Source organism: Salvelinus alpinus, chromosome 17, assembly GCF_045679555.1.
Source record: "Salvelinus alpinus chromosome 17, SLU_Salpinus.1, whole genome shotgun sequence".
Classification (NCBI taxonomy): domain Eukaryota; kingdom Metazoa; phylum Chordata; class Actinopteri; order Salmoniformes; family Salmonidae; genus Salvelinus; species Salvelinus alpinus.
The window spans coordinates 3,338,491-3,362,536 of NC_092102.1; the positions used below are offsets into that span (position 1 = coordinate 3,338,491).

General features: G+C 42.3%; 2 protein-coding genes across 6 annotated transcripts; one reads left to right on the forward strand and one right to left on the reverse strand.

Annotated features, from left to right (window-relative positions):
• Positions 1–2,001: 2,001 nt before the first annotated feature.
• Positions 2,002–22,290, forward strand: LOC139541975 (V-type proton ATPase 16 kDa proteolipid subunit c). The gene is made up of 3 exons (XM_071346922.1): positions 2,002–2,316; positions 20,929–21,112; positions 21,394–22,290. The coding sequence occupies exons 1-3, from the start codon at positions 2,244–2,246 to the stop codon at positions 21,596–21,598; spliced, it is 462 nt and encodes a 153-aa protein (XP_071203023.1). The 5' UTR covers positions 2,002–2,243; the 3' UTR covers positions 21,599–22,290.
• LOC139541974 (putative nuclease HARBI1) lies at positions 12,660–16,363 on the reverse strand. 5 transcript variants are annotated; one of them, XM_071346921.1, is made up of 11 exons: positions 15,644–16,363; positions 15,380–15,556; positions 15,228–15,289; positions 15,059–15,145; positions 14,930–14,971; positions 14,688–14,861; positions 14,573–14,608; positions 13,920–14,474; positions 13,735–13,850; positions 13,527–13,638; positions 12,660–13,432 (listed from the first exon to the last, which is right to left on the reverse strand). In XM_071346921.1, the coding sequence occupies exons 8-11, from the start codon at positions 14,389–14,391 to the stop codon at positions 13,251–13,253; spliced, it is 882 nt and encodes a 293-aa protein (XP_071203022.1). In that variant the 5' UTR covers positions 14,392–14,474; positions 14,573–14,608; positions 14,688–14,861; positions 14,930–14,971; positions 15,059–15,145; positions 15,228–15,289; positions 15,380–15,556; positions 15,644–16,363; the 3' UTR covers positions 12,660–13,250. The 5 variants fall into 5 exon arrangements, 4 of the variants coding, with proteins under 4 accessions (XP_071203022.1, XP_071203021.1, XP_071203020.1 ...); XR_011668434.1 differs by lacking the exon at positions 13,735–13,850; XM_071346920.1 differs by having other exon boundaries at positions 14,688–14,971.
• Positions 22,291–24,046: the final 1,756 nt, after the last annotated feature.

Sequence of the window (24,046 nt, forward strand, 5' to 3'; positions counted from 1 at the left end):
ACTCTGCTTACACTTTCTACCATTCTTCAACAAACCATCTCCCTTTTTTCCTCCATTTTGAACCAATTCAAGCTCACCCTCTTCCAACCTCTCTCTCTTCGACCCCCTCTGCCTCTCTTTTTCCCTCCATTCCTCCTTCGTAATCCAAGTATACGTCTGCTTACGATAATACTGCACTTCTTCTAACATACAACTCATTCTTGCCCTGTCAAGGTACACCATTCCCCGCTCGCTCCCACCCAAACACTGTTCGCCTCCAGCTGCTGTCGCAGTTGGCGACATAAAACAATGATATAAAATAATTACAAATGTTTCAGGTGAAAAAGTACACATTTCCTGATTCAGAGCCGATTAGTACTTTTGACAAAAGCCCATTCGGCCGTACACTTTCAATAGAACGACGAATTTCTCCACACTTTGCGCATTTCTGAATCATGAATCATCAAAGGAGCAGCACGAGGCCTACATCTAGCAACTTCACATGACCCATTTTTGTAGGTGTTTCAACACACCACTACAGGGAGAGAGAGGGAGAAAGGGCAAACTCCACTGAACTTGTTTTATTGTATGGAACCACTTGGGAGTTTATGGATTTTGGGTAAACTTCTCCTTTAATAGATCCTAGGCAAATCTTAGAGCTCTAGAGGGTTACAGTCATGAAATTGCCTCTTGCTTTAAGTATCAAATACCTAAATACGCACATCCTCTGTGCAAGTTAATCTACCCAATCAAAAGTCATTAGCGACAAACCCTATGAGTGCATCATGACAGATCCGCACGGCTCAGAAACAATCGCTAGCCCCTAACCACACAATTGTATAGAGCTGAAGAGATAAGATAAATAAACAATTATGGCTGTAGCTCCTCCTTGCCCTCTGATAGGCTTGCCATATTGCTTGATCCTATCCAATCCTTTCAGATCTACACATTCCTGCGGGGCACTTTGAATCATGCCCTTGTGACAATGTTTCACATGGTTCCCTATTTTGTGAGTTTCCACTATCCATAAAACAGATGCACAGTGGAAGTCCATGGCTTTTCCCTGATTAACCTCTACTGTCAAGAGACCATGGCTGTATCGGTGAACATGGATCCACCTATCCTGACATTAACCAAGACACACACGTATATATGACTTCATGTGACAAAATGTTCAGGCGGGGAGCCTGCTGAGTATGCATCGCAGGTAGGATATTGTGATCACGATAGCCTCCTCTCCATTGTGGCAGGTTTATCTCAAGCTGCCTCCTCAAACATCACAGTAATAAGATTACTGGATCAATAGCCATTCAGCCACCATAGAGAAAGAACCAGAGCACAAATGATCTCCATTCAACTGTGACTTTTATATCCATATTACAAAATCATGTATTTAATGATCATTGTGAGTGTCAAATTTGGCAGATAGAAGGGCCTATGGAACGCTAGCTGAGGAAAAGGTAGACTAGAAAATGACCTGTGATTACATCATGGGTGAAGGGGCTTTGCAGTGGCGTGGTTGGGGGGGGGGGCTCGCTCTCACCGCCTGCCTATAAAAAGATGTAGGGGGGGGTGGAGAAAGGAGGGGTGGGAGGACTCCCTTGCTGGGAGCGATACAGTGGGGATTCTCTGCTCCTCGATCACACAGTCACTCACGCTCCACTGCTGCATATCACATCTTACTGTAAATGACCCTCTCATGCATGGTATCCCAGTGCCAAATGCAGAAATCAATTTGAATGATTTCAGAACGGCATTGTACAGTTTAGTCACTCAATGGGGAATTTAGTCACTCATTGCCTAGCTAGATATCAAAGGGAAACCCTGCAGCGGAGCACACCAAAATAGACTAAAATAGGGGATTACCTTAAAAAAAAGAATGGACATAATCCAAAAATAAACAATTTACTTTGGATGGGTTAAATCAGAAATGCATCAAATTGTTTATTTGTAGTTTAAATCAAATTTGATGTGCTGCTGTAAATCATTATTAGAGGTACTTGCGAGCGCCTCCCCTACATATAGTAGATGATGGGGTTTGGCCAGTCAGGTGATATTTTCCGCTTCACCATTTTGTGCTGCTGCTACGCCGTGTAATTATCAGAAGATTCGTGACTAGTCCATTTACATTGCTAGTTAGCTACATACGTTTCCCAGTTTACATTTAAAGAGCGTGTGGCCTTCGATAGGTTTAGTCGGTAAGCCATTAAGGGGAACCGCAATATCCGTTTTGTATTTCGTGGTTGTTTTTTGTAACTTAGAGAATGTCGTCCGAAAGCCCCGAATACGCTCCGTTCTTCGCAGTGATGGGTGCCTCTGCAGCTATGGTTTTCAGCGGTAATTATCACACAATTCAATTACTATCTTTACATTGTTATTTGTCAATTCAAACCGCATCTCTTTAATGCCTGAAACCAGCACAGAAACGGTTAGCGTGACAGCGAACGAGCTAGCTAACCCAGCTAATTAGCTACATAGCAGCCTAACCCAGTTTACCTGCTGCATAGCTAGCTAACTTAGCGTATACGCACTTGAGTCATGTGTATCTGCGTAGTGAATGTTAGTTAGCTTTTATCGAAACTCGTTCTCATAACTACCTAGTTCGGTAAAAATACAACTGCCTTGCTATCTAATACATTTCCTAGCTAGCCAGATAAAGCTAAAGTTAGTCGGACAGTTAACCAAAGGGATGGAGTTGGACGAGATTCCATGAATTGTCATTGGCGTATGTAACGTTAGTAGGCTGGACAATAAGAGTCTAAATTCACCCAAGGCTATAAAATGTCAAAAGAAGGTTTGCTGAGCTGGAACACTAGCCCGATCCCATAGCAAATTAACGAAACGTCCGCAGAGCCTGTTTTGGCTGGAGTGACGTTTAGAATTCCATTTCGCTGAAATGGCACAATTTTTTTTTTGTTTTCTACCACTACAATCTGTTCTTAGGACGAAACGGAAAAATAACAACTCGTGTAGAAAGTAAACATTCGCAACTCAATGGTGCCAAGTGTGCTTCTGTCTGCATAAAGAGGAAGCAGGGGAAAAATTTCAACTTTTGCTATTTCTGGTCTAGCGATCGACGACAGCAGAGTACGCTGCCCAACCTTATGTAATTAGAAAGAGGATATTATCCTGATTAAAATGGTATCCGACTTGAAATATACACATTGCGAGATATTTGGCGAAATATACCAGCATGCCTTTCCATAGGAAAACAATGGGGGGAGCTCAGCGTTCCAAGGGCAAAAGGTATTTTGGGGCTAACAATTGATGACGACAGAGTATGCTGCCCAGCCTTACATAATTAGAAAGAGGAGATTGAAATTGATTCAAAGATATACAAATTGCGAGATATTTGGCAAAATAGGTAGACTGACATACCTATATTTCCCAATAGTAAACAATGGATTACCTCAGTTACAGGAGTAGTTTTTTGTTAACATTTTAACTTCCAGCAAAGTGGGCTAGTGTAATTTCCAACAATAACAAAGCAGGCATTGTGAGGTTGAACAATAAACTGGGAATAGGTGAAAAATGCCCTTAAATAAGTTATATTTTTTCGTGATTACTTCAAAGCTACGGCAAGCAGCTGGGATATATGGTAATATTATGAAACTGGGCTCCACGGTGGATGCGATAAACTAGTTAGACAACAATAACTAGCTAATCAAGTTGCCCAGTATTTTGTTAAACTGTGTCTTTACCAGTAACCACACCTCCAAAATAATGTGTTTGAAAAATGTGTGCGTTGATAGGTAATTCTTTCTCAATTATTTGCGTCGGTTTGCGACATACCACAATTCGATCAGCTTGTTTACTGCTGCACTAGGGTCAAACAACATTCCTTTGACACCCAAGGAGCTGGCAAGAGATATGGCCCGGAAACTGTACCTTAATCCAGGGATGTACTCCGAATTATCCCAACTTTTTACCTTCGCTGTCCCTTACGAAGAGCATAAGCCACAGCAGCCATTTTGGATTGGCAGTGTCACCCAATCAGCTCTTTTGTTGTTCAATGCACCGTGGGCTGTTACTGCTAGCTAGCATGAAGCCAAACTGCAGTTTACTTAAACTAGCAGTCTTTCAATGTTCTTGGTGTAACAGTTTGGCCTACACACATGAATTGAGGTATGTTTTCTGAGCCATATCCACGGTGTCTTAATATACACAGGAATGCTGTCTGACTTTATTGCAGCTGTTAGCAAGCGGGTTGGATCTGCTGGCTACCCCAGCTTTGTGCATAGTGCTACTAGTTTAGGCTAGCAGTCAATTACGAAGGGAAAGGGGGGGATACCTAGTCAGTTGTACAACTGAATGCCTTCAACTGAAATGTGGTTTCCGCATTTAACCCAGAGAGGTGCGGGGGCTGCGTTAATAGACATGCACGTCGCCCGGGGAACAGTGGGTTAACTGCCTTGCTCAGGGGCAGTACGACAGATTTTTACCTTGTCAGCTCGGCGATTCGATCTCATTTGGGTCCCAGGCTGAAAAAGTTTAAGAACCCCTGTTCTAGACGATTCTGTGCTTCCGACTTTGTGGCAACAGTTTGGAGAACTGTTTCAGCATGACAATGCCCCCATGCACAAGGCGAGGTCCATACCGAAATGGTTTGTCTATCGGTGTGGAAGAACTTGACTGGCCTGTACAGAGCCCTGACCTCAACCCCATCAAACACCTTTGGGATAAATTAGAACGCAGACAGCGAGCCAGGCCTTTCCACATCTAGTGGAAAGCCTTCCCAGAAGAGTGGAGGCTATTATAGCAGCAAAGGGGGGGGACTAACTCCATATTAATGCCCATGATTTTGGAATGAGATGTTCCACGAGCAGGTGTCTACCTACTTTTGGATATGTAGTGTAAATCAGATCGTGCCCAAACTGTGCCATGTAGTAGGGAGTTGTAGTTTCCAACAGGCCAATATTCTACATAATTATGTTTTCTGAGCTAAACTAACTACAATGACTAGTATCCATTGCGCACCTACTTGTCCAGACTGAGACTAGAGACAGTAGAATGTGATCGGGAGGGAGGGAGAGAGCGAGCAGTTTCTTTGAGGTATCTCTACCTGAAAATATATAATCGAAGATTGATAGTTGGTGTTCAGCAGTCATAAAAGTATACCTTACTTTGAAGAATTACTAAAATAGTGCTTTTGTCAGACAGCATAGGCAGCAGCTCTATAGCGATGAGTTGATGACTTGGAATGAAATAATAGTTGTCAAATAAGCCTAAAACAAATGTAATATACACAACTGAAATGTTTTATTTACGTAATGTGATGAGCAGTCGCTATCATCCATAGGACTTGAATTGTTTTCTGTGTTACAGCATTCAAACAACATTATTAAAAAAATGAAATTAAATCATGGCAATCTTCATTTAACTAATCAAACCGAAACAACCTCAAAAAGCACCAATCGCTCAGCACTACCAGTAGGAGAACAAGCTAAAGTGATGAGACAAAACATTTAGGGATTGCCATCGTTTGAGCCACGTTGTTTTCATTTTCAGTTGAAATAATGTCAGTGCATTCATTTGATCGCTTGCTCATATCCTTGAAGTCCTCAGGGGCAAGTGAGTGTGTAGAAACAACTGTCTATTGATCTTGTGACAAACAAGGACAGGGATGGATAAGTATTGTCTTCGATTTTTTTTAAATTATCCTGTTAGGTCTGATGCATTCACTCAAAGCATTTAACAATACGCTACCTCACAGCATCAAAATACCAATCAACTGTGCCTTTGATTGCAAGAGACATGTTTTGGATCATCACAAGGCCGGAATTTATTCCTTAATGTTTAATTAAAAATGTCTGTACGGAGTAATGTTTTTCCTTATTTAATAATTCAAAAGTTGAAGTGCCTTTTATCAATAGCCCCTGTAGTCTTGTAGTATAGCTTAGGCTACATGTGGCAAAGCTGGTTGTGTTCTGATGCAGCATGTAGTAGGAAATTGACATGCTGCTAAATTATGTTATAGAGCAGGGTTTCCCAAACACAGTCCGAAGGCCCCTCCCTGGTGTACGCGTTTTGTTTTTTGCCTGTCTGTCGACCAGGGCCGTTGCTTTGAGTAAAAGGCCTAAATGGTTAGGATGCTGGTTGACTGCACAATCGAGAGCAGGTGTATGACAGCTCATATTTGGGGAAAGTTGTCCTTTTTCTATTTTTTCCTGATTACTTTTATCTTTACTTGCTCTATTGTAGTTAAATCAACTCTATAATGACTTGTGGCGGAAGGGTGATCCCAGTTGTCCGTTTGCGTTAAGTATTCCCAATTTTACTCCTCTTCAAAGCTGTTGCTGGGTGTGTGACCCTCTCACTTAGAGGTTCCTGTCAGGTGAAACTATTGCAAGTAATCTGAGGAAACTATTTATTGCACTAAAAAAATCATCATTTATACCCAATGTGTAGGTACTGTATGTAGGAAACATACTAGCAAGAGGCTAACCTAGCATGAGCCCTATACGTGTTTAGTGCTGACCCTGAGCTCCTATGGTTAGCGATAGCACAGGGCAGCGTGGGTAGCTCCTGTGGCTGGCAGTGGGAGTGATCTGGAGGGGGGTGACCAGGGACACCAGTGATTTCCTTTCAGGCCCAGCAGCATTAAGTATCTTTCAGGGTTTCTTTACATGAAACGTAAGCCTGCCATCATGCGATGTCACTACAACACCACCACTACCATGATTGAGAAACAAACTGGTAATTTACACATTATCTACTGATTTGTGTATGCATTTGTAAACCATTGCCTATATTGTGCTACATGATAATTTCAAAGGCAACAATTGTAGACTGGAGTTGATTTGTTTTTGAGAACTGGGTGAAGCACACCCACTGAAACATATGTGCACTGTGCATTATACAGCAGCCTGTGAAGACAGTCTCACACTAATTTCATATTACTGCATTTCCTAGTTAATTATATTCTTTCATGTCGACTCGAAGTGGGAGGTATCAGCTCTTGCAAGGTGGAGGCACTGTAATGGAATCACAAATGTTGGTTAGTCTCACTTGTAATAGAGACATCATGAATAGCCTTGGAACTACGGCAGTCCCTGACAACAAATAAAATACAAATCTTGGGCGACCGAGAGTAGTATGTTCTTTCGACCAATCGTCTAAATTTTACAATGTGTTTAAATAAATTATCACTATGTAGGCTGCTGAGCTTGTCTGATGCTAGCTGAACCCCTCGCCAATGAAATTGCAGGGCGCCAAATTCAACAGCATTCTCATAATTCAAATTTCTCAAACATACAGGTGTTAGACACCATTTTAAAGATAAAATTCTCGTTAATCCAACCACAGTGTCCAATTTTCAAAAAGGCTTTTTGGCGAACGCAGAACATATCATTATGTTAGGTCAGCAACTAGTCACAGAAAGCATACAGAGATTTTCCAACCGAAGAGAGGAGTCACAAAAAGCAGAAATAGAGAGAAAATTAATCACTAACCTTTGATATTCTTCATCAGATGACACTCCCGGGACAACATGTTACACAATACATATATGTTTTGTTCGATCAAGTTCATATTTATATCCAAAAACCTCAGTTTACATTTGGCTTTGCCTCCAAAACATCCCGTGAATTTGCACAGAGCCACATCAATTTACAGAAATACTCATAATAAACATTGTTAAAAGATACAAGTGTTATTCACAGAATTAAATATATACTTCTCCTTAATGCAACTGCTGTGTCAGATTAAAAAAATAAATAATAACTTTACGGAAAAGGAAACCATGCAATAATCTGAGAACGGCGCTCAGACAACAAATCAAGCCAAACAGATATCCGCCATGTTGGAGTCAACAGAAGTCAGAAATAGCATTAGAAATATTCACTTACCTTTGATGATCTTCATCAGAATGCACTCCCAGGAATTCCAGTTCCACAATAAATGTTTGATTTGTTCGATAAAGTTCATTAATGTCCAAATAACTCCTTTTTGTTCGCGTTTAGCCCAGTATTCCAAATTCATGACGCGTGATCACTAGGAGCAGACGGAAGTCAAAAAGTTCCGTTACACTCCGTAGAAACATGTCAAACGAAGTATAGAATCAATCTTTAGGATGTTTTTAACATAAATCTTCAAAAATGTTCCAACCGGGGGAATTCTTTTGAACAGCAAGAGCACTAGCCTATGTCAATCTACTGTTCCCCCATGGTACAAAAGTTGACCTATTCTGTGCAAGAGAAATATTCCAAACACAGTTGTGGGATGGAATATATAGGTTTATGGGCTAGGCTGCGTGAGGTGTGTGTGTGGAAAAAGTCACAAAAAGGCATGCGCTTCTTGCCTTACTGCTGCACACAAGCTGGGCATCATTCACAAGTGATAATCTATCATTCACAAGGGATAGGCTATTGTCACCCATCACACTATTCTTGATTAAATCTTGTCTTTACATATACTAAATAATGAGTGAAATTTGTTTTGATTTAGAATGAACCATTATCATGCACCTGTCGGGGCAGGGGAAGAAAATACATGTTATCTATGCACTTAGCGAATGGAGGACGAATTTTTTCCCCCCAGTACATTTTTATGCCAGCCAGGTAGGCTACACTTCTGTTGTAAAGGGGGGGAAATGTGTTTTAATATTAGGGAAGTTGAGAAATAAATATATTACGCCTATAGAAAGCTGATGGGATCCTTCTATTTTTAATAGAGCCCATCAGTTTTTTTTCACGCAATTGCATAGCCTATAGAAATGTTGCTCAACATGAGCTCATGGGCTCTCATGTAGTGTTTGATTAGATTTTGGATTACATTCACATTGATGTCAGAGCGATTGGCGGGACAGTGCGGAGTTCCAGTTTGTTGGCTACTAATGACCATCCGCAGCATCAGAGCTTGGAGAAGCCTAATTACCGTGACTAAACGGTCACGTGGAATTTGACTGCCATCATGACTTGTGACCGCCGGTGTTGCAGTAGTACGGTCACAGTAACACCCCATATCATGTAAACTGTAACATCACCCTTCTGTGGATGGACTTCCCTGCCATGAGGGATTGAGAAAGGTGCTAGGCTATTACACCAGTCTTCAGTAAATCCATCAGGTCTAAATAGGGATATTTTTCAGCTTCATATCCGTCTCCGCACCAACATCAACATGTGAACATAGCACGTTTCTATGTTTTGTAGTAAAAAAGACAGGAATTGAAGTGTTTGCAATGACATTGGTAGACAATTGTTAGGCAATGCCTACTCGTAATTGGTTATTGCACGATGCACACCGATGTCATTGGAAACAACTTTCACATATGTTGAATATGAAGTTATTTTTTTTTAGTGCCTCTAATTTGATACTACTTTTGTCTTAGAAATGCACTAGTGTGTGACACTGTGCCTCACTTAAAATGTGTGAATCGGTTCAATGGTCTGACAAGGTTGGAGCAGAATAATTTAACCTTGCATAGATTGCATCAGTCTTGTGACAAATACGTCCGTGTAGGGGTCTGGCGGGTGGCTGGCTGGCTGCGATGTGCACATTTTAAGGATTTGCCAGCCACTTCCTCTAGTCTAGAGCCATCATCACACAAAGCTCCAGAGACACTGCCTTCTTTCAGGCTGCCTTGACAATACATGGAGCTCTCTGGATACCTGTATGAAATGTCTTGAGGCTGCATGCCAAGGAATGTGTCCTGAAGCAGGTTCAAGGGCTGACGGAACTAAAATGTTCTTGTTGACTTTACTGTAAACCAAGTAGTCAGTTGGACTGCTTTGTTGTTGGATTGGATGCAACATAGCTAGATTGGTGGGAATCCTCCCTACTTTAAGAGATGGATGGTTTTATTGATTCAGATTTTATTAGCCACCCACTGAAAGGGCATATTTGCATTCTTCCATGTGAAGTATCTGCAAACTCTTGAAGAACCATGTTGAAATATGCAGACTATTCAGAAAACTCTTTCACTCTGTGGCTGCTGTGCCAATGCTAGGGCCCTATAAAATCTGCGTTGTGGACGGAATCATGGAATCCAGACATTAAAACGTAATTCAACAATATTCAACAAAAAACAACAATTCAACAAAAAGCATCAGTGATTTGTATTTTCTTTAACTTTCTGAATAGGCAACAACAAAGGAATGCTCCTGTCTGTGTGTGTGATTGTCTACCTCTTTGTGTAGCCATTAGCGATGACGCTAATGTAACAACAACCATCTTCTGGTAAATGGAAAGTCTATACCCAAAATCTTCTCAATTATATGTTAGCCTAACTACAAAGTTGCCTATGCTAGAGGTCTTCACGGATCCACCTGTACCCGAGCCCCGATCCGGGACCCTAGCGGGGTCTGGAACCAGAATTCTAAATGTCACGGGTCTGGGTCAGATCTGATTGTCTCGGATATGTGTACTTTTAACTGACTTTTCATCAACGCAGCAATAAGCTACAGTCATAGAGCCTCTCTGTGTGGCACGTTGGGACATCTAATAGATGGAATTATGATGGAATGAAAGTTAAAGGAGAAGGATAGGCTACAACTACCAAGAGCCAACAGGTAGGCTCATGCGTAATATTCTGAATGGCGTTATTTGTAAATGTAGGATGAGTGCATGCACTGCAGCCTCAACTAACATTTTGTAGCTTAACTAGTGTCTCCTGGTTTGATGCAGTCAGGACTGTTACTATGTAATCCTATTAGATAACCTAGAAATGGCAGCTATTAGTTTACTATAGCGTGAGTCTGCTTGGTTAGTTGCGGTCTTTCCCTCCCTTGTCCCTGCGCCCCGTGTCACTTGCCCACAAGCACGGCCCCTACCCTGCCTGCTAGAGCGACACCTTTCTCTCCCTCCTTTCACGCTTTATCTCCTCCGGTTAATAAAGTAGCTTAAAACCTGTTATGGATAGGGGTTTCGACAACAGCCGGTGAAATTGCAGAGCGCAAAATAAAAATATTTGAAATATTTACCTTTCATACATTCACAAGTGCAATACACCAAATTAAAGCTTAACTTAGTAAAAAAGGCTTTACGGCGAAAGCAAACCATGCGATTATCTGAGGACATCCCCCAGCGCACCAAAACATGAAAATCAGATTTCAACCCGCCAGGCGCAACAAAACTTAGAAATAATTCATACCTTACCTTTGAAGAACTTCTTCTGTTGGCACTCCAATATGTCCCATAAACATCACAAAAGGTCATTTTGTTTGATTAATTCCGTAGTTATATATCCAAAATGTTATTTTATTTGGCGCGTTTGATTCAGAAAAACACTGGTTCCAACTCGCCCAGCATGACTACAAAATATCTAATAAATTACCTGTAAACGCTCTCCAAACATTTCAAACAACTTTCCTAATCCAACTTTAGGTATTTTAAGATGTAAATAATCAACAAAATTTAAGACGGGATAAACTGTTCAATACCGGAAAAAAACGACGTGAAGCGCGCGACCTGGAGCATGCGTTAAAACATTAGAGCACTAGGCTGGACCCTCAATAGGAACTGCAACCAAGTGCCACAAATCTAGGTTCCCATAGAAAACTCATTAAAGTCACAACAACAAAAACATTCCTGGATGGTTTGTCCTCGGTTTCGCCTGACAAATAAGTTCTGTTATACTCATACATCATTTTAACAGTTTTAACAAACTTTGTTTTCTATCCAAATCTACCGTTTATATGCATATCCTAGCTTCTGGGCCTGAGTAGCAGGCAGTTTAATTTGGGCACGCTTTTCATCAAATTCCGAATGCTGCCCCCTATCTTTCTGCTGCTTCCCTCACTGTACGGACAGGGTCGACCAGATCGATACGGAACGGGTCTAGTTGTCCTCGGGTCCGTTCAGAACGGGTCTCTATATTTGAATGTATTTATGTCCATTTTGGAACGGGGTCCAACTTGGACCTGTGAAGACCTCTAGCCTTTGCCTGACTTGCAGAATGATATAATGATTATTTGCATCAATCCAGTGGCCATTTGTTTTGCTAATTCTGCAACCAGGGGCCTGTTGCACAAAACTAGGATAAGGGATTAAGCCAGGATATCTTGGTGATCCTGGCTCAATTGATCCGTAATCCGGTTGCACTAAAGATGGATAGGGGGCAGGAGGATATGTTATGGTATAAATTACCATGGAGATTTATTCTGTGGAGCTAGCCTGCTCCAGACCAGGCTAAATTCCAGGATCTATTTAATCTCATCCCTAATGTCAGTCAGCAGTCACCACAAATGGAAACCAATAGTTATTTCACTGCTCACTATACATTGTTATCACATATAACTAGACCCACTGTTATTATTTAAACGTTTGTGATCATTAATTTCAATGATTTGGGATAAAAAATGATTTTTAGATGATGTTGCTATCATTAGATAATTTACAGTTTCCCATAGACTATAAGGCTATATATAAAATGATAGAATATTAGGGCCACAGAGGGGAAAAAAACACAAGTCATAATATTGTAACCAGTTGTTTTAAAGGAGGACAGTTGTTAAAATGACAGATGTGGGGCATTTCGTGAAATTGTACTTCAGTATGGTTTCATAAACAAAGACATGCTGATGTGCCAGAATATTAAGTATCACATTGTCATAAGTATCAAAACTGTAAAAACAATATGTAGCTTTTCTGCAGAAAGAACCAGCCTCATAAATTTATGACTTTATCCTTTTTCTTCAGTGTGGCCCTAGTACTCTGTCATATAAACAAATACACATTCCATATGAATATAAAAACACAATGTGTAACATTATGTTCCTTTATTGAATAAGGACAAAACAAAGCAGGTAAACCATCAGCTCCTTTTGAAACTGAAGTCACAGTGACTCTACAAGATGGAAAGCACAGAATCCAAGCATATTATACAAAATGATACATACACATTCAAAGGTCTGTATATAACACACCCTGCATGTCTGCACACTAAAATAAATGCAGGACAAATCCATACACATCAACTGAACAGACAAATGAATGGATGCAGTAGCCTCCCTGCAGCCTTGTATTACACACAGTATACCGCACAAACATCATAAGAGGCCAAATTCGTCAAAAAACGAACCCAAAAAAACCCAAATTCCTCTGCCACCGCAGGACATATTTAACCAAAATTGAAAGCACACATACTAACTAAAATAATTCAACACATATTGGTCCCTCAGCAGCCGACCACTGTCGTCATCAGGGAAGATTGCCGGATTGTCCCAGTCCATGGCTGGTGGCACTCTGGGGGCCCTCTCCTTCCTCAGGCAGGCCACATTGTGGAGGACAGCACAAGCCACAGTAATATCACATGCCCTAACAGGGCTGACCCTTCATTTGTGAAGGCAGTGAAAGCGTGCCTTCAGGAGGCCAAAGGTCATTTCAACTCTGGCCCTGGTCCTGGCATGGGCATGGTTGTAGGCCTGCTGTGCTTCCTGGGGGTCTGTGAAAGGTGTCAGGAGAAAAGGCTGGCAGCCATACCCCCTGTCTCCCAGCAACACACCAGAGAATTCACCTGTCAACACAAAATCTCATCATTACTACCTCATAAACACAGTGATATTCTTGACACAGCCATGATGGTTATAAATAGGGGTTGTGTGGCTTACCTTGTGATAGGCACTGATAGATTTCAGAGGCCCGAAAGATTCTGGAGTCATGGACTGAGCCAGGCCATTTTGCCACAACATTGCTGATCACACAGTCAGCATTGCAGACCATCTGAAATCATAAGATGAGGAATATTACACCAATCAATGCACATCACTGGCAATGCAGAGTGTTCGTCAATGGACAATATCAAAAAGTTATGTTCACCTGAACATTAATGCTGTGAAAGGATTTCCTATTCACAAAATCGGCCTCATGGGCACCTGAGGGGGCTTTTATCCTTATGTGTGTGCAGTCCACTGCACCAATGACATTGGGGAAACCTGTCACACAAAGTAATGAGTATCCTACTATGTGTTAACAGTTGTCCTGTAATTTGTAGATCCTCTTACCTGCAATCCTATAGAACTCCTCTTTGATGTCACAGAGTCTTCTGTGGCCAGGGAAGGAGATGAAGACATCTGCTAATGCTTTGATAGCCAGACACACACTCCTTATTGTGCGGCAAATTGTGGCCTTGTTCAGCTGTTCTGCATCCCCCACTGAGTACAGGAAGGCTCCACTAGCAAAAAAGCGCAAGGCCACACAAACCATTTGCTCCACACTCAGTGCATGGCTCCGTGCAGTGCGGTGTTTAATCCTGGGACCCAGTAGTCTGCATAGATACCTGATGCCATCTGCAGAAAACCTGTATCTTTCATATAGATGGTCATCAGGGAAGGCCAGTGGGTCCAACCGGTCCCTGAAGACCCTTTCTCGCCTGAAGGCTCTCCTCAGCACAAGTGCTTCTTCATCCACCACATCTCGCACGAATGGGCATGCCATTGTCAGAGCAGAAAGGAACACACAATTTTGGGCCTTCATATAGGCTAGTGGCCACACCTGGTGCTGGGGGGGTGGGCAAAAGAGGGCGATGCCTTATAACGATGACTTGGTTGTACTGATTGCTGGGAAAATAAAAAAAACCTTAGAAAGATGCCACCGTCCTGTGTGCTCACAATAAGAGCTCATATGTCATGGCTCACTTGACTTTACGAGAATATACCTAATTTTTATTTTGAGCTGTGTCATCTTCTTGGAGCTGGGGGAGGAAAGAAAAATAATGATAAATACATTTGTGTTACAGTTAGCATACAGTGTACATTGAAGGCATATCTCACCTCCCTCTCAAGTTTTTTTATTTCAAGGTCCAGTTTCCTAATTGTCCTCTTTTTTATTTCGGACTCCAGTGCAAGATTTTCCATCTTTTTCTTCTTGTACTGAATGTCTATGTCTGCCAGTTCTATTTGGCGCCGGAGGTGGTTGCCATACAACTTTCTGATAGCTTGTGAGCTCTGTGAACACAATACAATTAGCGCAGCTGGAATTTGGCAGGATGTGGTGTCCTTTTATTAATACGCACTATGTTGCCAGGCTGGTTTTCCCACTGTATAGCATCTGTGTCCTGTAAAAGAAATTAGATTTTTTGATTTTGATGAGGACTCCTCACCATTGTAGAGTAAATAGTACTTTCACAGTCTTAACATGATACCTCATGCCTTCTGGAATCCAGAGAGATGGTCTCCTCCTCATCATCGTCTCCATCATGTGCTGTTGCTGCTGCACTGGGGCCTTCACCCTATCACATTTAATCGGATTCATATTGAAGCTAGTAGACAAGACATGCCAGGCCTACAGTATGCCTTTGATGGAGTACTCACTGGATCAGCATCGTCTGGTGCTTGTGCTGGTGGCTCTAACAGGAACACAGTGCTGCCAGACACTGCAAGGCAATAGGTAAACCAAAGTCAGACAGTCCAAATTGATTCAATATGAATGTGGTTGTATCCCATGTAGAGATGGAAGGACATACCTTGAATGAAGCGGGTGGCATCTTGGGAGGAACCTATGCTCGTCTCTTTCCCCCCAGGGATCCCCTCTAAGACGGGCCTGCCTTTATTTAGCTCCAAGGCCATGTCCTCTGCTGGGGTAAGGTCAGCCTTTGGTGACCCACCACCCGTGCCTTGTCTGTGGGTATTCTTTTTCACTGCTAAAACAGTACAGACAATGTGTGAGCAGGCACCTTCTGGGTACAATATATGCTTGTGCTTTGTTAAATATTAGTCAGGGACCATACCATTCTGCAGAATGTTCTTGTATTTGATTTTGACCTGCTGCCATGTCCGTTTTGGCCCGTTCATGTTTAATCTACACACACACACACACACACACATTTAATGGAGTCACACTGCAAAAAATTACTTGGTATTTTTGTCTTGTTTTCAGTAAAAATATCAAAAAATGTATCATAGCTTTATACAGTGTGATGGAGTTACTTTACACAATTTCACTCATATCTGCAGTGCATTTCAATTAAAAATTTAACCGTTTCATAATTACAGTACAACTGCATTTTTGGAGATGTGAATTAAATATTTGAATTGTAATTGTGATGTTTCAGCGGAGCGGTGAGTGTGTAATTGTGCACTACTTACGCATTCAGGCGGTCTGCAATACTTTGCCACGCTTTTTCTCTTTGCTTTATCACTGTGGCGGTGTTGCCTTTCTTCTTAATTATATCTTTTACCTCCTCGTATGCCTCCATGAGGATTTGTGCTTCCGACGGGGAAAAGTACGCGGCTCTAGTTGCCATGGTTAATCTGTGATCTGTGGCGGGGTCTATTTGAGTGAGCCGTGAGCGCGCACCTATCCAGGATTGGTTTCACCTGGCTTAATGAATCCGTGTCTGCTCATCCTGGCTTGGTCTTTGTGCAACCAATTAAGCCTGGACGCACATGTTTTGGCTTCATTGAGCTCAGCTGAGTCATTTATCCCGGATGTCTTAATTCTACTTTTGTGCAACAGGCCCCTGATGAGTGCTGCAGAAATATTGCTATCCAAGCAACGGTCTCTGGCTGGTGCACAATTTAATAAAAGGGTAACTACACCTGAAATTCCTGGTGTGGTCTCCTGGTGTGGTTTAAGCATTGTTGTGGACATTTCTTTTGTTTTTCTATTTAAAAAATTTAAGTGATTTGAGAGTGGAAAAACAAAATGGAATCAAGCAAACCATTGCAGACCCTGTTCTATTCATTCTACACACACAAGGACTCACTCATAGAGAGAGAGAATAGTCTAAGATGAATCCAATGTTCCCTTTAGTACTCATGGAGGCTGACCATAGCCATTCACAAAAGAGCATCATTGATCCACCGCCCATGACATATTGCCTGGGTTTTATGGTCAGTCTGCAGTGCAAGAGACCTTTTTAGAGAGATTTAAAGGTCTAGGTACTCAAACTCGGTAGTGTTTTGTAATATCTACAGTGAATGCAAATCTCTACATGTAACACGTCTAACTGGCTAATTCACTCCTTTTGGGCACAATTTCTCCTAGGCTATTCGATGAAGTCGTATTCACATACTGTTGCTATATCCTGGAGCTTCTTAGCACTCCTTGCTGGGTTGAGGCAAACATAATATTTATCTTTCTCCACCAACACAAATGACCTTTTCCAGTGTCGTCCTTCTTGCACAGTGCTAAGGTAAGAGTGGCGGAGACAGTCAGTCAGTAGATGCTAGTTAGGCTGCATATTAGACGCTCTGGTCAGTCGTAGCCAACTCAGGGCTGTCAGTTTAGTGTGATCTCGCTGCGGGTGATGCATGTTTGGCGTGGGAGAAATCTCGTCAGCCCATTCTGCCTCTGATTCACGACCATGGCGGCCTGTCGCCCCCACGCTGGTGACAGGCTCTCGCCGTTGTCTAGATATTTATTTTATCCTCCAGTCGACTGACCTGTTACTGACTGAGCACATCCTTTTTTTAGAGGCCCATGAGAGTATTGATTTTTATCACAACACTGTTCTGCCTCGTATTCTCTGCCCCTCCTGCAGACGTTGGCACTCTGACTTCTCTGGCTGTCTGCATCCTGGTCTGTGTCGTTTTGAGCCTCCTGTCGGCGTGCTGACTCTGCATTCTGCTGGGCCTCTATTACATTAGTGCCCTGCTGCCGCTTGTCATGTAAAGATGTTCCCAGCTAAAAGTTCCCAATTCAATGTTCTGATTGTTCTCGGTTCCGACTTCAGATGAGTCCCTTGAAGCTTGTAGATCAAAATAGACAATGCGTTTGTGAGAGTCAGCTTTTTAGACCTGGGTCCAAATAGTTTCTAGCTCAAACGGTTCAGATGTTACATATGTTTTCAAACATAACGCCACAATTGATCAGAACACAGAACTACCAGAATGTGAACATTTTCACATGACACCGGTTAACGCTGTCATAGAAATGTCATCTATTTTATTGAGTGCTGCCAATGTGACATCAGATTGTTTCTGTGGCGGCTGGTGCTGGTTTGTCCTTTCTGAGCTACTTCTGCTGCTGGTTGCCTCTGCAGGGATGTGACATTCTGCTGGTCTCTGAAGTCAGCAGCTTCCTGTATGGAGAACCTAATGAGTCTATTCTTCAGGCAGTCGGGGAGGTGGAGTGATTTTAGATTCCTGCAGCTCTTGCACAGGATGAAAGCCTGATTTTTATTTTTTTTAAAGCCATGAAATGGAATGAACAGGGTTAACCTCAGCTCTCTGTTCCCTGTTGGTATCTATGGGTTGCGGTGAAGAGAATTTGCCCTGAACCGTAGCTGTTAAATAGAGTGGCTGGTTTGAGATCCGCAGTCAAGCACATTATCAGTGGTTAGGCTATGTCAGTGTTGGAGAACATGATGCTGGTCATTTCCTTATACACAAGAATTTCCCAGCTGTAGCTACGTTGACCGTGTATAGGGAACATAAACTATGGAGTTGTAAATTTGTTAGCTAATCCTCGATTTCAGTTCCTCCATATTGCTCAACTCTGTATTCTACTCTATTTGTACATTGATCTAATCACAGAATTAAATAGTACATAATTATACCATGGTATTGTTGAATACTCCTTTCTGATTGGCTTGAATGGCATTCTAGAACATGCATTATTTCCCTATAATGCACATAATATTTGCACGGTAGAATTCGGTGGCTATAGTAAATGTTTTGTTTCAGCTGCTTTTTAAAGCAAAAGTCGAGTTGGCATTGTTGAATTCGATTTTCATAATAGCAAGTTGGACTGATGGTTTGGTTAGCTAAACTAGCAAGTCTGTTAGTATTTGCCGTGGTAACCTATCTAGTAAACTTACTAGCTTCACTACATGACCAAAAGTATGTGGACACCTGCTTTTTGAACATCTCGTTACAAAATCATGGGCGTTAATATGGAGATGGTCCCCCCCCCCCTGCTGCTATAACAGCCTTCACTCTTCTGGAAAGGCTTCCCACTAGATGTTTGAACATTTCTGCGGTGACTTGTTTGCATTCAGCTACGAGCATTAGTGAGGTTGGGCACTGGCTCGCAGTCAGCGTTCCAATTCATCCCAAAGGTGTTCGATGGGGTTGAGGTCAGGGCTCTGCATGTCAGTCAAGTTTTTCCACACACACATCTCGACAAACCATTTTTAGCAGATGCTATTGCGGGTGTAGCGAAATGCTTGTGCTTCTAGTTCCGACAGTGCAGCATTAGCTAAGAAGTAATATCTAACAATTTCTCACAACATATACTCTACACACAAATCCAAGTAAAGAAATGGAATTAAGAATATATAAATGGACGAGCAATGTAAGTGCAGCATAGACTAAGATACAGTATATACATATGAGATGAGTAATGCAAGATATGTGAACATTATTAAAGTGGCCAATGACTTCAAGTCTGTGTATATAGGCTGCTGCCTATCTGTGCTAGTGATGGCTATTTAAGTCTGATGTCCTTGAGATAGCTGTTTCAGTCTCTCGGTCCCAGCTTTGATGCACCTGTACTGACCTCGCCTTCTGGACGATAGCGGGGTGACCAGGCAGCAACTCGGGTGGTTGTTGTCCTTAATTATCTTTTTGGCCTTTCTGTGACATTGGGTGCTGTAGGTGTCCTGGAGGGCAGGTAGTTTGCCCCCAGTGATGCGTTGTGCAGACAGCACCACCCTCTGGAGAGCCCTGTGTTTGTGGGCCTTGCAGTTGCCGTACCAGGTGGTGATACAGCCCGACAGGATGCTCTCAATTGTGCATCTGTAAAAGTTTTAGGTGACAAGACAAATTTCTTCAGCCACCTGAGGTTGAAGAGGTGCTATTCCACCTTCACCACACTGTCGTGTGTGGGTGGACCATTTCAGTGATGTGTACGCAGAGGAACTTAACTTTCTACCTTCTCCACTGCTGCCCTGTCGATGTGGATAGGAGGGTGCTCCCTCTGCAGTTTCCTGAAGTCCACAATCACCTCCTTTTTGTTGAGTGAGGTTGTTTTCCTGACACCACTGAGGGCCCTCACCACCTCCCTGTAGACTGTCTCGTCGTCGTTGGTAATCAAGCCTACTACTGTTGTTGTCTGCAAACTTGATGATTGAGTTGGAGGCATGCTTGGCCACACAGTCATTGGTGTACAGGGAGGGGGCTGAGCACTCAAACCCAGGGCCTCGAGCTTAATGATGAGCTTGGAGGGTACTATGGTGTTGAATGCTGGGCTATAGTCAATGAAAAGGATTCTTAGATGGGTATTCCTCTTGTCCAGATGGGATTGTGAAGGTGATTGCATCGAATGTGAACCTATTGGGGTGGTAAGCAAATTGAAGTGGGTCTAGGGTGACGGGTAATGTGGAGGTGATATGATCCTTGACTAGTCTCTCAAAGCGCTGCATGATGACAGTGAGTACTATGGAGCAATAGTCATTTAGTTCAGTTACCTTTGCATTCTTGGGTAAAGGGTAAACAATGGTGGCCATCTTCAAGCATGCGGGGACAGCAGACTGATATAGGGAGAGATTGAATATGTCAGTAAACACACCAGCCAACTGGTCTGCGCATGCTCTGAGTAAGCGGCTAGGGATGTCGTCTGGGGCGGCAGCCTTGCGAGGGTTAACACGTTTAAATGTCTTACTTACATCGGCTACGGATAAGGAGAGCCCACAGTCCTTGGTAGCGGGCCGCGTTGGTGACACTGTTATCCTCAAACCAGGCAAAGGTGTTTAGCTTGTCAGGAAGCAAGACGTCAGTGTCTGACGTGGCTGGTTTTCCCTTTGTAGTCCGTGATTGTCTGTAGACCAGGGGTCGGGAACCTTTTTGACTAAGAGAGCCATGAAAGCAAAAAAATTGGAAATTTATTTCAGTGAGAGCCATATAATATATTTTAAAAGTGAATTCAACTAAATGTCAGTATAATAAGCCTCTGAATTTATTCTTAAATAATGTTATAATACTCACCATTAATGCGACTTCTGGTGCTGCATGGATTTGCTGATGTCTTTGTAGTCTGGTTGGTACTTGGTGAGGTTGCGTTTAATTATTTACTTAGATTGTATCTCTATGGATCTAATTCTTTTTCTTCTTCTCCCCCTCCCCCCACCAGCCTTGGGAGCAGCCTATGGCACGGCTAAGAGTGGAACGGGGATCGCTGCCATGTCAGTGATGAGGCCAGAGCTCATCATGAAGTCCATCATTCCCGTGGTCATGGCGGGTATTATAGCCATCTACGGCCTGGTAGTAGCGGTGCTCATCGCTAACAACATCTCCGAGAAGGTCACCCTCTACAAGTGAGTCTATCTCCCACCTCCATTTATTTCTAGAAATTGGCTCTATTTGCATTTCCCCTCGATTCCTAATACTTCTAACAGGCTCTGAGGCAACTGGTCCATCAATCCATTACGCCTGACATTAATATTAGATCAAATCTATATACCATTTAAAAAATGATATTTTGTTAATCTTTAATTGAAAACATCTCCTTACTATTGTCATTGTTCATTCGGTATCACATAGTAACCCTGTCCACTGTATTGATACTATGGTAATCCTCTGTCCCTCTGTGTTGTAGGAGTTTTCTCCATCTTGGTGCTGGGCTGAGTGTGGGCTTGAGCGGGTTGGCAGCTGGCTTTGCAATTGGTATTGTAGGTGACGCGGGGGTTAGGGGCACGGCCCAGCAGCCCCGGCTCTTCGTGGGCATGATCCTCATCTTAATCTTCGCCGAGGTCCTCGGGCTCTACGGCCTCATCGTGGCCCTCATCCTGTCCACGAAATAAACCACCAACCTCTCCACCAAAATCTGTCTTTTATGTTGCTGAAGGAGAGAAAAATAAATAAACGGAATACTGGATAAATGAAACGAATGACAAAATAAGTATGAAAATAATAAAAAATGGCTCCATAAATATGGTCTTATCTCTACAATGTGTACAGTCGTCCCAATTTGATAGTCAAATGTAATGTAGTGATTTGTCTGTCCTGTGTGTTGCAAAATGTATGAAGATTCCCTTTCGCCCCAGTGGTTTACCAGCCTCCAGGCTTGCCAGGTTTCTTGCTGGTTTCTGCCTCTGGTCTTTGAGAGCTGACCAAAGGGCCCCTCTGCTTTCTCTCCTCCTGCATTGATTTGGCTGTTTACATGATTTCTGCATTTAATGTCTGAGGATCTATTTGTAAAGAAAAAAAAATATGTATGGACATGTTTGTTTTTCCATTATTTATAAATGTTTAAATGTGGCAAAAATCTTTAATTCCCCATGAATTATCTAGATTTAATGCACTGTGGATTAATTGTGATGTGGTTGGAGTTCATCTGGATGTATTATTTGGTTTAAAATTAAGATTGCCTTTAGTGTGTGGCTGGTGGAGTGGGAGTTGTGTAACTATTTTAATCCGAATGAAAACATTGAAGTGTTTCGAATGTTTTCATGTAGTACCGCTGTTTGATTGCATTAAAGGTTGTTGCCCAGTGTTGGGTCTCACAAGTGTAATTTTCAAAACATCTTCTCCAGGTTCTTCATCCCCGCTCATCTGTAGATTTTTCACCACACATTGTTTCCAGTAAACATGCGTGGAGTTTTTGGTTGAAAATTCCTTGTACTTTGCCATACTTACTGTACTGTACCATAGTGTAATTCAAATAGGTAGCCAGGTGATGTTTGTGTAGGAATTTGTTTTCACAGGTGATATGGGTTATTTTCAAGGTCATGTTGGTTGGAAAAAAGGGTACCATTTAGCTCAATTCATTGTTTACAAATGTTATCTACATATTTTTTATTAAAAATAACCTTTATTCTAATTCAAATTAATTACGTCTCACATTGTGATCACTTTTACATAAAACAATCCATTAAAGGATGTGGCTGTTTTTATTTTAGTTATAATTCATACTTAACGTTCAGCAACCAGAGAAAGTCATTCTTCATACAATGGTTAATGCCTCTGTCAAGTATTCACCTCTAGAGGACAGCTGAGTGTACTTTAAAGCAGCGGGTGGCCGTCCTCTTGCCTCTGACCAGAAGATCGGTGGTCACTTTCAAATAATTTCCGCCACCGCTCGACATGCGCACGCACACAACAAATATTGGATTTGAGTAATTATTTGGTGGCTCAGCTGGGAGAAATCGGAAGTCTGTAAAACGATTTGCAGCTGTATAGATACTGTTCAGCTGCCCATTTGTTTATAATGGGTGTCAGTCATTCCATGGAGAGCAGTGCCAGCTGGTTTTTCCTTTCAATTAAGGCCTAGAAAACCAGGTGAGGGGAGTTCCTTAATCTATCACGTACAAGGGAGGAGCGGAAAAGCCACAGAAACTCGGCCCTCCGTAGAATGAGTTTTACAGTAACATTACCTAAATGTGCTGGCAGTTGGGTTGTGGTGAAGCGGATTGCACTGACAGTTCTGCTCTCGATTCAATATCAGCACACTTTCTCAGACTTGGAAGTGTTACGTGGGTAGATTTCTGAAGTACATATCAGTCGTATGACTAGATACAATGTAAAAATGTTTTGTGAAGTTGTACAAAGGCTCAATGCTACAATGTATTGCTATTGAAAATGCAATGTCCATTGCATGCTCAGGGATTCTGTAGGCTTGTCAGGAGGGTCTGTGTAATGCTGTTGATGGCACTGTCTGGATTAACTCTGCTCTCCTTAATACTGGTACTGAGCAGAGGGTCCAGGGGAACGCACACTCTTAACCTGAGGCCTCCCAACCACATAGCAAACAAACACACATTAGCAGCGTACACACTGGCCTACTTTATAAAACACACTAAGGTATGTCTTAGAAGTCAGCACCTGAAAATATTAAGCGCTTTTAGTATTGCATGTATAGTCTCCCCAGTAGTCTTCACACAGTCAACATTAGCCAGTCAATAGTACACAGTTCTCTTAACAACCTCTCCATCAACAGGCATAGCAATGCTGTCGTTGGCTGGGAACAAGGCTGCTGCTGAAGATATGGCTTCCCGCTCTGGGAATTAGTTCAATTAGCAGCTTCGTTACTCAGTGAAAGCTTTCAACTCGTATAAAGCAAATGATCGTTGAGTGTTAATGGTGAAATGGTCAATAATCTACCGCTTACTTTGACCTCTATCGATTTGACTGAAATGTATCATCTCTTCCCCCATCTCTTCTCCTGGGGCTGCAGGTAGCCTCGTGGTTAGAGTGTTGGACTAGTAACTGAAAGGTTGCAAGATTGAATCCCTGAGCTGACAAGGTAAAAA